This window comes from Alexandromys fortis, unplaced genomic scaffold (genome assembly GCF_014885135.2).
Source record: "Alexandromys fortis isolate MF-2015 unplaced genomic scaffold, M_Fortis_MF-2015_v1.1 scaffold_160, whole genome shotgun sequence".
In the NCBI taxonomy this organism is placed as follows: Eukaryota; Metazoa; Chordata; class Mammalia; order Rodentia; family Cricetidae; genus Alexandromys; species Alexandromys fortis.
The window spans coordinates 3,158,509-3,174,662 of record NW_026068035.1 but is presented as its reverse complement, the minus strand read 5'-3'; the positions used below and the strand labels follow the sequence as shown (position 1 = coordinate 3,174,662).

Genomic DNA, 16,154 nt, shown 5'->3' with positions numbered 1-16,154 from the left:
CTGAGTTTCTACAGGTTAGGAAGCAAAGGTCCCGGGCAGAGGAAGAGGTGGCACACAGACCCTGGGGTCCTAGACACGCCCCCCCAGCAGCACTGTGCTGCATAAGTCGTATGCATGATGAACACTAACATAATTCTCTAGTACATCTCACCTCTGCACATGCTGCGCATGGCTGGGTCTGGCAGCAGGTCAGCCACCTAGGGACTGCCCAACCACTGTGGCCTCTTCAAGAGGCGCACACACTCCACATACAAACACACGTGCCGCAAGGGGAGGCCCGGCTTCTCCGTGAATAAATAAAAGCATATTTGCATTTTGAGGAAAAAGTCTTTAGCCACGGTCTGCGCCAGCGGGAATGTCCATGTGTTCTTCGTTAGAGCCTGGCCTCTGCGCCACCAGCTGCTGTGAGGGAAGAACGCGCAGCTCTTCTGAAGCCTGGCTCCACTGGGAGCTTCCTGGGAAGGGCAACCTCCCTCACAGCACAGCCCCCACTGGACGCCTGGAGGCTCTGCCCTAGACGTGGGCTGGGGCAGGTTGTGGTTTTCTGGTCTAGGTGCCCCCTCCTCACCTCTCAGTAGTAAGTCTGCGCGGCACTCAACGCCAGCGGCTCAGCCTCTAGAAAGCAATAGAGCCATTGGCTGCCACAGTTCCCTCATTCCATTCTCATTCACTCTAGTGTCTAAGACTTCTCCCAGCTTGAGCGGATGAGGCAGGCTCTGCAGCAGCCGAGTCTCAGGAGACGCTGACGTTCAGACATTCCATCTGAGGCGACAACAGTGGTTCGTGCTACTCAGACTTTCAGTGTGAGACGCTTGTGTTCAGCCCAGAAGCCAAACTTGGCTGACGTAGCACTGGGTTCTTCAGGTTTGGGTTTTACATGCAAGTTCAGGCGTCCTTAGGTGTGACCCCAGGATGATCCCATGGTGGCTCATTCAAAGAGTGCAACTTGTCAGCTGACAGCTAACAGAGAGTTGACCCTTCTTCCAAGAGGCTGTGGGTCCCCTGCTCATGACATCTTGCCATGGGCTTACTATGACTCTGGAAACCAGGTTGTGTGCACTGGATCCATACCAGAGATGCTACATACATATGATGCCAGGGTGACTAGCCAGGAGTCAGAGGTCAGTCAGTCACGTGAGAGAGTGGGGAGGTGGGCCATGTGCTGCTAGCATTTCCTGTGAGTCAGACGTGACAGAGAGGGGACATGGGGGCCTGGCAGCGGGCTTTATGGGTGGCCTCCTGACAAGGTCTATAAAAGTTCACCTGCCTGGAATCCAGGGTTGACCCTCAAGCCATCCCAGGGTGGCAAGGAGGAAGGGACCCTTGAACAGGGGTGGGGACCAAGTCACATAAGAAGACCAGATACATGTTGAGATGGCAGTGCCTCGGGCTCCAGATGACTTCTAGGTAGGCAACTGGAGGCTTGATCAGCATGGGACCTGGAAGAGCTCCTCTCCAAGTCCTTCCCATTATCCTCCATTCGTGCGGTCACTAGTTGTCTAGGGAGCTCAGGTGGAAGAGGGACCACAAGGAACAGAATCTTCAAGGCCAGTACTCCTCACACAAAGAGCTTCCTAGAAAAGCCTCGGGGTGAAGGCTTTTCCACTAATTCAACTCAACAGTCAGTCATCCTATCTGTCCTCTTGCCTAGGCCAGGGAAATCCCAGGTTCAGGCAGGTAACAGGCTCCTTTCTCAGCAGGTTCCCCAGCTGCTTTTTAGGCTGGGAGGCTCTGCTAGGAACAAAAAAGACGGCGGACATCCTGGCATTTAACAAAAAACGGAAGGAAGGGAAACCCATCCCTCTGACATTAGAAAGTCGAATATGTGAAATCAGCTGTGGGTCCCACCCTTCCTAAGGACGGCATCTCCCAGGAGCTGCAGAGGAGCAGGAAGCCCTGGCCATCTGGGTTCTGCAGCTCGCAGTGAAATGTGTTATTCGGGTACTAACTCAGCTCCAGGCACGATCCCGTCTAGACAGCTCTGTGGGGGTAAAGCCGTGCTTTAGGAACGACCCCCCACTCAGCAGCAGTCCAGCTGGCTCAACCACGTTGTAAATGCTGAATTGGCAAGAAACAGGTAGAAGACAGGCCCTGAGAGGCACCTGGAGGCAGGACCGTATCCAGCCAGTCTCTGTGAGCACAGGCCTCACCCGAAACAGGTACCGATGCTGCTGAGAACGCAACTAGACCAGCAAGAAGGCTCGTGGGTAGGAGTGGCTCCATTCAAAGCCCATATCCGCACATGATGGTTCAATCCTAAATGAGACTGGTCATTTTCAGAGCTAGTGTTTTTAAACTGTACATGACTAGAAGGTGGAATTATTTCCAGACTAAACTGCTCTCTGTTCACATCACTGGGTCCCCAGCCAGGTCCCAAGGCCAGTGAAGCAGCCCATAAGATCTGTAAAACCAGCCCCAACTGCCCAGCATGACATGAAAGACACAGTCCCAAACACAGCTGCCCAGGAAATCCCAGAGAATGTAATTTACCTGCCACACAGGGGCAGGGGCAGCGAGCGTGGGCTGGACCTGGGCCAGCAATCCAGAGGCCAGGCAAAGTGTGGGTGTGGTGGTTACTCTGGGGAGCCCTGGAGATTCTGTTGTTAGGACCTGTTGGAACTACCTCAGCCCTGAACCAGTGTGGCGGCATCTTGCTGACCACCTCAGCGTTTTCCTGGGATTCGGTCGCCTGGACAAGAAGAACGTAAAAGACTGCTTGGCTACAAGGAACACAAATCGTGATGGTCTCAGCTGGACTCCCGGGTTTCTATCTCTGGAGGGGCAGAGTGGACCAGGATGGGGATTTGTGGTGGAGTCTATGCAGTCCCTTTTGGGGACCAACACCTCACTGCGGCACCTTTTCCACTCTGGCTGCTGTCTCTTTCTTTCTAACCATCTGGGACCACGACATCAGTGCCATTTAAGAACTGCCACACGACCACCCTGGGGATGTCGCCTGTTTGATTGGACAGAGGGAGACAGAGGCCTGGGGACTACCATTCCAATAACACTATTTTATATCCAGGTCCTTTATCCCCAAAGATAGACCCCAGCTCAGTGTTTGGGTTCAGGGCACATGGCAATGTCACACAGCTCCGCACAGAGGGAAAGAAGGCACAGTGTTTTCTCCTAGCACCTGCTGACCCTGAGGTGGCAAGCCTGATCCTTGCCCTGAGGACACTGTCACAGGCCCACACTTGACACATCCATCTCTGACGGAGGCGGCTGGGTCACATGCCAATCAAAGATGGAGACCATTGATGATTGGGTGGTCACTCAGAACAGCTGAGGACAGCTCGGAGCCAGAGTGGCCTACCCGTCTGGCGGAAAACTGAACCAAGAGTTGTATTTTGCTGCCCTTTCCTGAGGTTCCCCACGGCTGCCTCCTCAATTGAAGTCACATACCACTGCTCAGAGTATCCACGAAAGTCCTACACGTCTCAAGACTGCCTGTGTCCTCTGCATTTCTCATGTGGGGTTGAGGGTCTTTTAGGACGTTTCCTATTAGTCAGGAAATAGAAAGAACACATGCTGCGCAGAAGTGCAGGCTGTGCAGGCTCTGCTCTGCCTCCTGTGCCAGAGGGAAGCCAGAATGTGACGCAATGTCTCCAGGCTAGGCCGGGTGGGGGGCAGGTAAGGGGATCCGGTGCCTGCCGTGTAGCTCACCGCAGGGCTATGCAACGGCACACTGAAAACATCGCATTACCCAAGCTGTGAGTTTATAATACACGGTTTATTACGGGGAGCGAGCACACGGAGGATTAATGGCAATCTTTTGGGCCAGCTGTCAGGTACAAAGAATGCCCTCATGAAGAAGGTGGGCTGCCGGCTCCTGCTGGAACTGGGCCCTCACACCCAGTACAACACAATGCCGTGTCTGTGTTGGCTGTGAGAGGTGTGTGTCATCATGCGTACCTGACGCCATGGGCACCTGACAGCCGTCCACCCTTAGTCCAGCAACTTTGTACGGTACAGTCGCTTGCATGGTGCAGAAGGACTCTCCCAGGCAGTGCTGGTGCGGGGAGCCCAGTCCTCACAGAGACGAGGGACAGCTGCCAGCTTTGGCCTGCAGTCACCTCAGAGTTTGTGTCCCCGGTTGGGATTCACTGGCCGTCAGAATTCCTCAAGTCATGACTAGGTGATACTACTAAAGAGAGACAGGTGCTCAGATGTGTGGTGGGCACTCCTAGTCCCATAATAGCTCGCACCTCCCGCACTGATGGTCCGTGGGCCAAAGAGCCCTAAAGAGAATCCCTGGCCTCTAGACTTGATACTTAAGCCTAGCAAATGCTTTCCTGTTCTTACATGGCAATAGCGAGTGGAGGATGCTGCCCGGTGAGACCAATAGGCTTTACCTGGGTGCCACTGGGCAGTCACGTTCTGTTGGTGCTCTACTCCTAGGCCTCACATGTCCTTGGGTCAGGCTGGGAGACTGGGCAGCTGTGCTTCTAAAATGTCTTAGAGGTGCACTCTAAAGTTGCCTGCTGTGCACAAGGCTCGGCAAGAGCCAGGGTCTCTGTGACTCAGGGCGGAGGCACTCTCTACATCGTGGCTAAGGAAAGTGTGGGTTGAATCCCTCCTGGGACCAGGGCTGTGTGTGTACACTGAAGGCTTCCAGGAGATCCAGCTCTTCCGTGCTTGCTAGCCACAGCCCCACTGAAGCCATCTACACGGTGAGTCTTGGAAACACTTCTTCCTAACCATTCTAGCTCCCTCTGCTGCCCCGTGTCCCTGTGTGCTTGCTAGTGGACAGCTGATCCTACCACCCACACCTCACCCAGGAACTTCGGTGTGTATTTCATGAAAACCCACTGAGGAACTTAGGTGAATAGAGAAGAGGCAGCCAGAGGGTCCTCAAGAGGACCAAGAAGAAGCCATGGAGGCTCTTGGTTCGCAGTTTGGCCTTGGATCTTAAGACTGACCACCTCAGTGAGGGAGGGGGTGACGCCAGCTCTCCTCTGAATTAACATAGCATATATCTTCCTGAGGGAGTCTGGGATGTCTCAAGCACGATGTGTCACGCTGGCTCCAATAACCTCCAGCTGGACTGGAATGCGGCTCGCCCAGGGTGCAGGACACACTAGGTTTGACTGCTCAAACAGGGAGCAGGGTAGAGTATGACCTTTCTCCAAAACAGGCAAGTGGAACAAGGAGATACTTTGATGGGGTGATGTGGGTAGGTCTTTCATCCCCTCTTGGCATGCCCACAAAAGGGGCCTGGTGACATGCACAGACTATGCATCCGTGCTTGAGGGAACCTGCATGTATCTCCTGTGGACCAGAGCCATGCAGATAGGCCTGGTCTTTGCCTGGGATTAGTCAAACATCACACAGGCCTTTGTGCAGACAGACAGACAGACAGACAGAATGGCTCCTACTTCAACTGCATTACTCTGGGGTATCGGCTCCAGGCTCTACCAGTTATTAACACCTCACAAATCACAGCCATTTTACTTGGGGAAAGACAACAGCTTGCTAAGAAAATATGGACAACTGAGCAACCTTGCCCACCAAGCTTCACTGACATCTGACTCCTGTGCCCCCAGTCCTCTCGCTCTGTAAAAGACGCAGCACCTGACACACGAGGCGTGTGTGCACCAAGAGAAACCACACATTGTGTAGACGGTGCTTTTGTTGGGTTTCTGTTTAAGTATGCTTGCCCAGCTCAGGCCTCAGTGTGTGAGGTGCTCCTGCATACTAAGTGGGAGATCACCACTTGCGAATGCAGTCATCACACACGAGACAGGATGGAAACTCTAATGACCAAGGTGTGATCATTGGGTTAATTCAGTCCTACAGCTTAAGGCTCTACCAGCTCTGAGTCAGTGGGACCTGTCTAAGGATTCTGAGGCAGAGCTGTGGGTACACAGCCTGCTTCACCAGGCATTCTGGGCATCTGTCAATCACAGGCCATACCTTACTTCCTAAGCTCTGCATACCTTACTTCCTAAGCTCTGAATCTTGAGAAGCTGGGAGAACTTGGATGCCCCCCAAATTCATGAAGAACCAAGTCCCAAAAGGACTATGTGGAGATGGGGCTTTTAGGCCTCCCATAGGGTTGGTGACTAATGTTTAACCAGCTGGTGGTATCTTGTCACCGTTGTGGAGCAGGTAGTTGGGGACCCTTACAGAAGCCCTTCAGTGAAACCTGGCTATGGGCAGAAACAGGCACCGGACACCGTCCCATGGCCTTCCTAGTTAGCATGCTCAGTCCAGGCGAGCACTTCTGCCATGCAGGCCGCCTTCCTCTACACCTGCCTTTTCAGGCACACTGTCTCGAATTACTTCACTGACTATGTTTCCATACAAAAGAAGTTTTGTTCAAAGTCTAAAATTCCGAGAGAACAGAAGTCAGATTGTCTTCATGGCCGAGTCTCACCATCAACATCAGCAGCTCAGGAATGACAACTCAGGGGCAAGATGTCAGGGGTAAAGAACACATAGAGCCATCCAAGTCCAGGCCAAAAGCCTTCACACATCTCCTGCTGAGGGTCCACAAATTCTGCAGGTCAAGGACCCGAGAGCTGGCAAATGGACAAACACACCTGTCATCCAGCATACAAAACGGCTATGCATGTGTGTGGCTTCCAGCTTCCTGGGAACATGGGAGTTAGTCTCCCAGAGAGCTTAGACCTGAACCGAGGGATGTATTGAGGGGGCAGGGCGGTGCTTAAGGAATGGAAGCTATCCCCAGCATATGCCAAGGCTGGCTAACTCAAGCCTTTTGTACACTGCCTCATTAGTCTTCTCGCCTGTCCTGCAGGTGAGGGTTGGGAATATCCCCCTTACAGAGCATCAAAGGGCTCCTTTGATAGATATTAGACATGTCACTAGGTCCTAGTTCCCAGCGATGGAGCAGTTCTTGACCCAGAGAAGGGAAATGATTTTACTGTCTGTGAACACCAGCCCACTGCCCACATGGATCAGCTGGGACGCAGTCAGGTAGAGAGTGATAAAGGCCATTTATGCTCCATGGCAGTGGTGGTCAGAAAAGGCCACACACACACACATTCATCAATGATGTTCTATCCAATAGCTGCTGGAGTTTCTCTTTGTGACGATAGCTCCCCCTCCAGCGGCTGGGGCTCAGGGGCTGCGATACCACATAGGACAGAGCTGGGTGGGGCAGCCAGGGACCTGAAAGTACTGCACAGGCAGCATCTGGCAGGCAGCTCTGTTGGCAGAACACAGGCAGAGCTACCTTCTGCCCACCCTCCTGCCCATGCATGCCTAGGTACTCATCTCCTTGGGTGTTCGGCTCACTCTGACTCACATTTTTGTTTGTTTTTGGTGGCACATGGCCCTTAGATTTCTAAACAAAGCTACCTTCCTGCTCTCCATCCTAATGGGCTATTGTGTCCTGTTATCTCTCCATGAGAGGCCACAGGGCAGGGCTCCCGGGGCCTCCCTCTCCAGCCCTTCCTTCCCCAGCAACCGGGTGTCACATAGGTTCCATGGTTCTCTCTCTCTCTCTCTCTCTCTCTCTCTCTCTCTCTCTCTCTCTCTCTCTCTCTCTCTCTCTCTCGTTCTATGATCTTCAGGACAACCTCTACCCTTCAGTTCCTCCCCTACATGAAAACAGAAAGTCCACAGATGCAGGTGTGTGCACACAGTTATATCACGTGATTAAGAGGTCTACATCTCGGTGACATTATGTTAGCATTTAGGCAAGGGTGGCAGCAACTCTCACTCCAATTTGAGGCCTTCTGACAGCTGGAAAGACCTGGGAGACCACAAAGATGCAGAAATAAATGGCTTCTTTCAGTGCCCAACATTCCTCATGGATGCAGAAGGCTGGCATAGGGCAAGAGTCAAATCTCTCTGTCACATTGGTATCAGGATGAGAAACAGATCCCTCCTCACTGGAGATGGAGTTGAGAGTTTAAGGGATCAGGACTCCGTGATCCAGATGTCTAGGCAGCCCTTGGCCATTATCCCAAATGCTTACTGGCCAGTGCCACCTGAACATTGAGGCACACACCTACCACAGCTACAACGGCCAGTTAGTTACTGAGGTCATTTGGGAGTTGAGAGTAGTTGCCTCCTGCAGCTCCAGGAGCCATAGACAGCTCTCCCTTACCCAGCCTGCCCTCCGCTATCTTCACGAGGACTTTATTTAGCTTGCAGGAAGGAAATCAGGCAGCACAGTCCCTAGAATTAACACACTTATATGGCACACACCACATTGTGATCCCTGCTCTTTGAAGTCTTCGTGGGCTCTTTAAAGAAGGCAGGCTCAAGCTAAACGATGGCAAGTGAGGGAAACTGTCCTGCCCTTTATCCTAAGAGGCTATTGCGTTCTGTGACCCCCTCCAAAGACACCCTTGGAGCAGGGCAGTCTTGGTCCTCTTCTCCAGCCCCAAGCTTCTAATAGGAGAGCGGCTGCTTGAGAGATGGTGGGTACACAGGCAGACAGCCATAAACTGTGCTCAATTCTGCCATGTCATCATGGTCTCTGAACCCAGGCCAGGGCGGTTACAAGTTGAGGCCTGGTATTTTCAGTGCAGTCATGGTTGTCATGGTCAGGGCAGTGACGAAGCTACAGGGCCCATGATGCCAGAAATCCATCATAAGATGGGAGCTCCACTTCTATGGTTGGGCCCAGGCCCTCTGCTAAACTGCATCCGCGTCTCCATGATTCCAGAACCTAGTGACACAGCCAAGGACCTGGCAGAAGGAGTCTCATGGTTGCCCCTATCCCCCCGAGATGGAAATGTATCTCAGTAACTGGCATATGAACAAAAAGATGCACTTTTTAATAACCAGGAAGGGTTCAAGAAAGCAACTTGTGGTATTTTATTCTCTAGGTCGCACATGGCTCCACCCAAGAGTCCACACAAAGAAGTGTGTGGCGGGGTGGGCCTCAGAGATTCAAGGACTCCTGAGCCTAGGGCAGCTCTGTCTTTCTGGGCTTCACCTGCTCAGGGGGTTGCTTGCCTGACACCGGTTCCGCTGGAGTGCTTTTACTGTCCTACAGTCAGGCACTGGTCTCTGCCACCAGGTGAGTCCCCAGTGCTGGGGGGGGGGGAGCAGGTGTCCTGGGCTCAGGACAGGAAGCGCTCACTCTCACCTGCACAGCCCTGCCCTAGCTGGGAAGAGCAGGGCCCCTAACCACCTGAAACAGCTTCAGATGAGGTGGCAGAATTCCAGAACCCCACAGTTAATTTCCATTTATCTTTTCATGGTACAGAAACACTGACTTTGGGGTGTGTTTTCAAAGATAGACCGATTCTCTTCTGAGTACCCCTGCAGCTGATTTTTGCCATGTCTGGTTGGGAGAAAGAGCTCTTCTGAGGGCTCAGACTAGCAGAGATGCTCATCCCGCCACTCCCACACCCACTTATCACTCTGTAATTCTAACTGACACGTTGGAATAGCGGCTTGGACCTACACATTCCTGGCATAGCCCCCATCTCACGATGGTGTCCCTCTCGGTCCCTTTGGCTCAGGGAGGAAGATAGTATATTCCCCCTTGCAGAGAGAAAAGCAAACCCAGTGACAAGCAAGAGACTCGGGCAGCCCAGGAGGCCCTCTCTGGCTGGCTCTGGGACTCCGAAGCCTCCTCTCAGGTTGCAGGTGCTTTTACCATCTGGGCTTGATGACTATCCCAGAGACACCACAGGGCCCGGTGCAGGATTTCCAATGGGATGTTCATGGTCTGCAAATGGTGCCTTGCATTCAAGTGGAAACTCTTCCCGTTAGACACACCCCAAATGGGGGCAGGGAAGGGAGAGGCCAAACTACCCTTCCAGGGCCACCGCAGACCATGCACCAAAGACATCGCTCCCCCACCACCACCCCAGAACCTAGAGGTCCTAGAACTCATCCGATTATTCTGCCACCTGATCCCTACCACGGTTTTACTTTCAGAGTAAGGAAGGAGGAGGATGGTACAAGGTGGGTGTCAACCCGCTGAGCTTATGGGGCAGAAAGCTAGTGGCCAAGAGGTGTCCTTCCTGCCTCCTAAGGAGCAGAATACCTTGGGCACTTTGATTTCCCACACCCTGAAACTCAGAGGAGCCTGAACAAAGGGCAGTTTTGTGGAAGAACAGGACCCTTCCACAAGGAGGTCTGATGCGGTCCTTTGAAGCAGCCTCACATCTAAGTTTGAAGAAAAACTAAAATGAGCTTTGATTTTATATGTCTATGGAAGAAAATGACTTTCACAGGTAGGGTTTAAAAGGATTTATTCCTGCTTCCTCAAACACCTAACAGCATATTTTATGGCCTTGAGAACCTGTGTCCACAGTGGTCACAGGTACGTGAAATAGGGATGTACGTGAAGTCCACTTAATAGTACAGGAAGACTTGGGGGGAAGGCTTGTAACTTCACAGCCAGTGTCTAAGGAGCAAAGCACAAGCACTATGGACCCAGGTTAATTACGAGCTCTCAGGCCCTGGAGGGTCTCCGGGACTCAAACGCATCGATCCGAGAACACAGGTGCTATGAATACAGCCCTTTGTCAGCGTCAGCGTGCTCAGAGACACATCCCCGAGCAACAGATGGCACAGAGCATGGAGGGAGAGCGCCAGACAGAACACGGGACACGGGAGCGGGAGTTCTCCATCTGTGTGTTTATTTATTTAAAAAAAAAAAACAACAACACATGTTGATAGCCAGCCAGGCACGAGGCAATGAATAATGCTGGGGTTCAACCCTGCGATGGCCAAGGTCTCTCTGAAGGAGCTCACAGTCTAGTGGTGTGGAAACATGGCCAGTCCCCGGGGCCATGCTGCTGGTGGGCAGCCATCTTGGGGTTGGAGGCAAGAGTCGGGGCAGCAAGATGAAAAGGTTGAAGTCGGGACCATATGGCTGAACCCAGAAGGGCTGAGGAAGACCCGCACCACGCAGGAGGTGATGGGCAGCTGGGAGGTTCCAGCAAGAGGCTTTGCGGACTGTGGGAGGCAGGCTGGTGCAGACCAAAGTGTGGAGCAGCTGGCTTGCCTAGATGCTGCCTCCATGTGGGGTGGCAGTGTGGGAGGCAGTGGCGAACTTCGGCCACCAGGCCCTGGGGCCTCACTGCACACACTGCACCACAGAGCCGCCCCTCCACACACACACACACACACACACACACACACACAATGCTCTTTACTAAACCGAGCACCGTACAGAATCTCTATCAAGGACTCAGATATGCCACCAAACAAGGGAACATTAATCTTCATGAAATTTCTACATTGTTTTAGAAAATATTTTTTTTTCTTTATAAGGTTTAGACCTTTGTAAATTTTGGATCAAGCATGCTTGAAGTATAATCAGGACACAATCATTGCATTTTCAAACAAATAAAAAAGACCAAATATTTGTTTTTGTAAGAAAGGTTGTACATTATTTCATGAACGAAAAAGCCTTGTGGAATAAACTCTAGAGCAGTGGCAGGATGGGGTGTGGGCAGCTGTGCTGAGGCTCACCATGGCTCTCACAGTTGCTTACACGGATGCCCTTGTATGGGAACTTAACAAAGTTATTGTTCTAGTTTGAAGGGCATCCCTAGAAAGACCGTTGATTTCAGCATCTTAATACCGATTTTTCTTACTAAGATATTCCAAATGTCTTTACACTTCAAAAAGAGACCCTGAAACCTTAAAAAAAAAAAAAGGAAAATCTTGATTTTACTAAGACAGCAATGTGGCTGCTTTCACAGGTAGTGAAAGTCCTGCCTTGGACAGGACTCTTAAATGATATGCACATCTTAAGGTTTTAGGGGGGGAAGCAACAGTATAAAAAGGTTGTTGACATAGCTGAGCTTACTCAAAATACAATAGAGCTCAGGAGAACAGCCCACTCTGCTCTCTGCACACACATCCTGCCACAGGAGAATGGCCTGCACCACACAGGAAAACCCCGGATGCCTGGGACACACCTTTCTACAAGCTTAAAGAGGTTTTTTTTTTTCAAAGCAAAAAAACAAAAACAATAACAGTATTTTCTTAAATAAAACAGTCTAGAAAGTTGAAAAGGTGAGCTGATCATATCTGAATGAAAAGAAGCCATTCCCCAAATGAGCAAACTCAAGCAGAAGACCTCCCACCTGAAGGCGTCCCATCACCAGGGGATGGCGTTATTAAGCGGGGACCCTGCATGCGGTGTGGGAGCATCACTATAAGGACAACACTGTGTATGTTCCCCAATGGCTGTGCAGGCTTATTTTTTTGAAGCTACCTACAACATTGCTCTAACAAATACTTGTTCTACCCCAAAGACTCACAGAGGGTAGATAGATATACCTCGACCTCATCAGCTTCTGAGTGCCGCTGCTTGGCCGCTGAGCGTTTGCAAAAAGGCTAGCAAGTGATTTCCCCAGCATGCACCAGTCACAGGCAAACACACCCAGGCTTCGCTTTTCTTTGAGTGGATGGGCGACTTGGTCTTGTGAATAGGCAATCACGTGGTGTGAAAGAGCAACACAGCCACACTGTTTTTATAACAACATCCTCTCATGGCCTCTGTGGCTTAGTAAAAGCCTCCTCGCCGCTCACTTTCAGAGCTTAAGGTTAGAAAGACAGCGTTACCATTGGCAGGAAGGTACGTGAAATGCTGGTACTGGCTTCTCTTCCGCTTCCCGTTGCAGACATAGAAGCTGACTTGCACAGGGCTGGTGATTCTCTGGTTGCGGAAAGGCGGTATCTCCACCACCAGGGAATTCTGGTGAGAAACAGCCGAGAGAAAGAGGCAGTCAGGACCTCACAGACCAGAAATGCTTTGTACTGAGGTATTGCCATCAACCCAAACAGCCGTCTCTGGCTACCCACAGGGCCTCCGACAGTGACTTTGGTGTGTAACCCGTTCAGGTTTCATCACGAATTGGCTATAAGGTGTACTCACAGGGAAGAGGAACCCTGAATTCCCACACTAGAGGCTGGAAGACCTTTATGCTGGAACAGAGCCCAAGAAGAGAGAACCCACAGCATCTCTCAGAGAATGGAGTCGCCTCCCTGCTACTGGGGCAGCAGACTCTAGGGACTACTACTGCCCCAGCATCCAAGGCCCAGTGACCTTCAGACAAAAAGAATTGCTCTCTGCCTACTTGGAGACATGAGAGGGGGCATTCCTTGTGGAGACTGTCCAGAGTGAGCTGCAACAAAAGTCGTGGTGTCCGCCACAATCCCCAATTTCCTCAAAATGAAGACAAAGCCGCTCTCAGTCCAGGACCCTGGAACAGCTGAGAACACAGGGAAGAAAATACTAGACAGCTTGTGGTGGCTGGGGCTTTCTTTCCTGTTTTTAAACAGAAATATACAAACTTTGGACATGCTCTTTCAAGTGCAAACAAAAATGCAAGGCACAAGCCCTTGGAACTCAGTGGAAATATCCAAATGTAGACTCCGGGGGGTGCCTGGTCCTAGGTGAACCTGGAGCTTGGCACAGTCACGCTAAAGAGAGCCAGTGCTTCAGAGGGCTATACCACATTTCTGCTGGCGATTTCAAATCCATAAAGTTTCTTCATTTTGTTTCTTCCATGTGATTTCAGTTTAACAGACCAGGAAAAATATATATCAGAAAATCCATGATATCATTTCTTTTGTTAAAGTAATTAACCATAGCTTGTTATAACGGTAGCAAATCAATTGCAGCAAACTTTATTGAGTTGTGTTAATAATAAAACCTCAGTAATAGAAACAGAAACCAGGAGAACTTCAGATCCAGCCTCTTGGATTACAGAGAAAACCCAGTGCTGAGAGCCCTTAGACATCAGCACCAGAGCAGGACTGGCCAGGGTGCACTGGGCTCTGTCCCCTGGGATCCATCCCCCAGGACGAACTCATTCTAGCAACCTGTTGCAGCTGTTGCATTTCCTCCCCTTTCTTTGAAAGAAATGAGGGTGGGGGAGGGGCAGGTAAAAGGCACGTTCGCCCACGCTACATGGTTGCCTTTGTAGGGGGCTGCCCCAAACTGTGGCGACTCAGGTCTCAGCTGTGTCCAGCTTTTAGTGGTCTCACTGTGCAGCTTGAGTTCAGTCAGGTGAAAGGACAGAGACAGTCACTGGGTGGCTTTTAGGACATACTGCATTGAAGGAAGCTGCAGGTACAGCTGGCACTCGGGCGGCAGCTGCTGCCACGTAATGAAAGAAACAACTCTTCAGAAGGAAGCAAGGGAAGACACAAGGAGACACATCTTGTTGATGCTTAAGCTGAAGCCAAAGAAAGAAAGAAGGAATAAAAGGAAGAAAGGAGGAAGGGAGAGAGGGAGGGAGGGAGGAAGGAAGGAAGGAAGGAAGGAAAGAAAGAAAGAAAGAAAGAAAGAAAGAAAGAAAGAAAGAAAGAGAACGAATATAAAAGTCTCTGAAGCCCCTGAATAAGGAATACAAAATGGCCTCGAGTGCCGCCAGGCTCTCCTGCCTGGCACATCAAGGCACCCCCCTATACCAAGACCGCTTCCATAGGAGCTCTGTCCTAGGACACAGGGGAGGAGCTGGATGAAATGTGACCTGAAATCCAGTGAGGGGACTTGTCGACGCTGTCAGAGACAACACGAGCTGCAGTTAGCGCGGGCTGCCTCAAGTTCATAGTCTTAGTTTATGCAAGGTGTAACCACAAACACAGCAGAAACCCATCTTTGAAATATCTGCAGATACAATGCGTGTGCAGTGCATGTATGTTTGTGTGTGCCTCTATGTGGTGTGTGTGTGTGTGTGTGTGTGTGTGTGTGTGCGCCCAGGTGCATGCCACTATCTTCAATATTTCCACAAGGGCTTCTTGTGTGAAGCTGAGAAAGTAGACTGAGGCAGAGAAAGGCTTCCTCAGTGGGAGGGAGAAGCCAGGTATTGCGGATGAATGATTAATGTTCACCTTCATGAACAAGTATCATCCTGGCCAGAGAGGACTCGTCCACCTGACAAAGACTCAGAAAGGCTTCTTGAGAGTGGACCAGTGCCTGGAAGAGGAACTGCAGTAGCCAAGCCAAGCTGTTTCATTCTGACAGAGTCACCCAGAGGGCGGGAAGGCAGCCTGTGCCTGCTGCAAGTGAAGCAAACACCCTGGCGACTGTACGCTAACGAGAGCCGTGACCACCTGTCTGCTCTGTGAGTCCCGTTACCAGCATGGCCTGTTTATGTGACTCTGGCTGCCCAGTGTTCACAGGTGGCCCAAGAGAAAAAGCCCTTTACTCATACTTGCCCAAGGTTTCTAAATCATTTAAACCCCACTTCCACACACTCAGAGCACACTAAAGGCCCCCTTTGTCCTGCGTTCACAAGAGCACTACCCGGACTATTGGAAAGCAGTCAGTAGAATGAGCTATAGTCTGGGAGGATTTTAGTTGCCTTCACGAAAACCCACTCCCTGGCTGTAGTATGTTCTGCTATCCTGAGACTGGAGAGAAGACACACAGAACTCAGCAAGGGTTTTCTGACTCGTCTGAACTAATAATTGCTTTAAGCATCCATGGCCTAATGTCCAATTAAAGGACACTGTTGGGGTTGGGGATATAGCTCAGTGGTGGAGCATTTGCCCAGCATGTGTGGCTCTTAGTTCAACTACCAGCACTGCAAAAGCCAAGCAAACCAGAGAGAAAACCGTGAGGATGGTGGAGACAGACTGCAGTCTGCAAACAAGGCCTGACTCCACTTTGTCCCCAGTGGCCATTGGAGGTGAAGAGCCCGGCGGCAGTGAGAAAGGAGACCACACCAACAGTCAGAAGCACGCTGGGGTAGCAAAACGTATTTCCAACATAATCAGCCAATCACAAACAACAACGGCCTGATGCGAAGGTGAAGAAGAGGCACGGGCAGGTGCCATGTCTATGAGCAGGCGGGAGACTAATTATGTCACCCACGGGCCATGCCACACGGTTACCACACCTCATCAGCAAACCCAACCAGCAGATCTAAGCTAGCCGGTTAGGTCTACCCTTTCATCCATGTCAAGTTCAAAACAAGAGCGCTAGGTAGCTGAGGCATTCTCTGGAGAGGGTGGTGGCAAGTCACACAGGCAGGGTGGCATGTCCAGGCAGGTGCTTGGTGTCCATGAATGAGACTTAGAACACCAAGATCTCCCGGGGGTAGAGCATTAGCAAGAGGAGATAGAATCTGGTACCTCTAGAAGACAAAGCAAACACAGCACAAAGAGGCCTCAAGTTCCATCCAGTCTCTGTCCTCATGGTCACTGCTATTGCCCCAACTCTACCCTGATGGCATTTGTTTGGGCAAGAG

The 16,154-nt window shown here is 51.2% G+C and overlaps 1 protein-coding gene across 3 annotated transcripts in view; it reads right to left on the bottom strand.

Moving 5' to 3' along the window:
* The window catches only part of Nfatc1 (nuclear factor of activated T cells 1), a 108,278-nt gene that overhangs the window by 34,470 nt on the left and 57,654 nt on the right, over positions 1 to 16,154 (bottom strand). For all 3 annotated transcript variants that reach the window (XM_050164992.1, XM_050164994.1, XM_050164993.1), the window contains exon 8: positions 12,517 to 12,649. In XM_050164992.1, the coding sequence (XP_050020949.1) occupies positions 12,517 to 12,649 (133 nt within the window). The remainder of the gene's footprint in view (positions 1 to 12,516; positions 12,650 to 16,154) is intronic.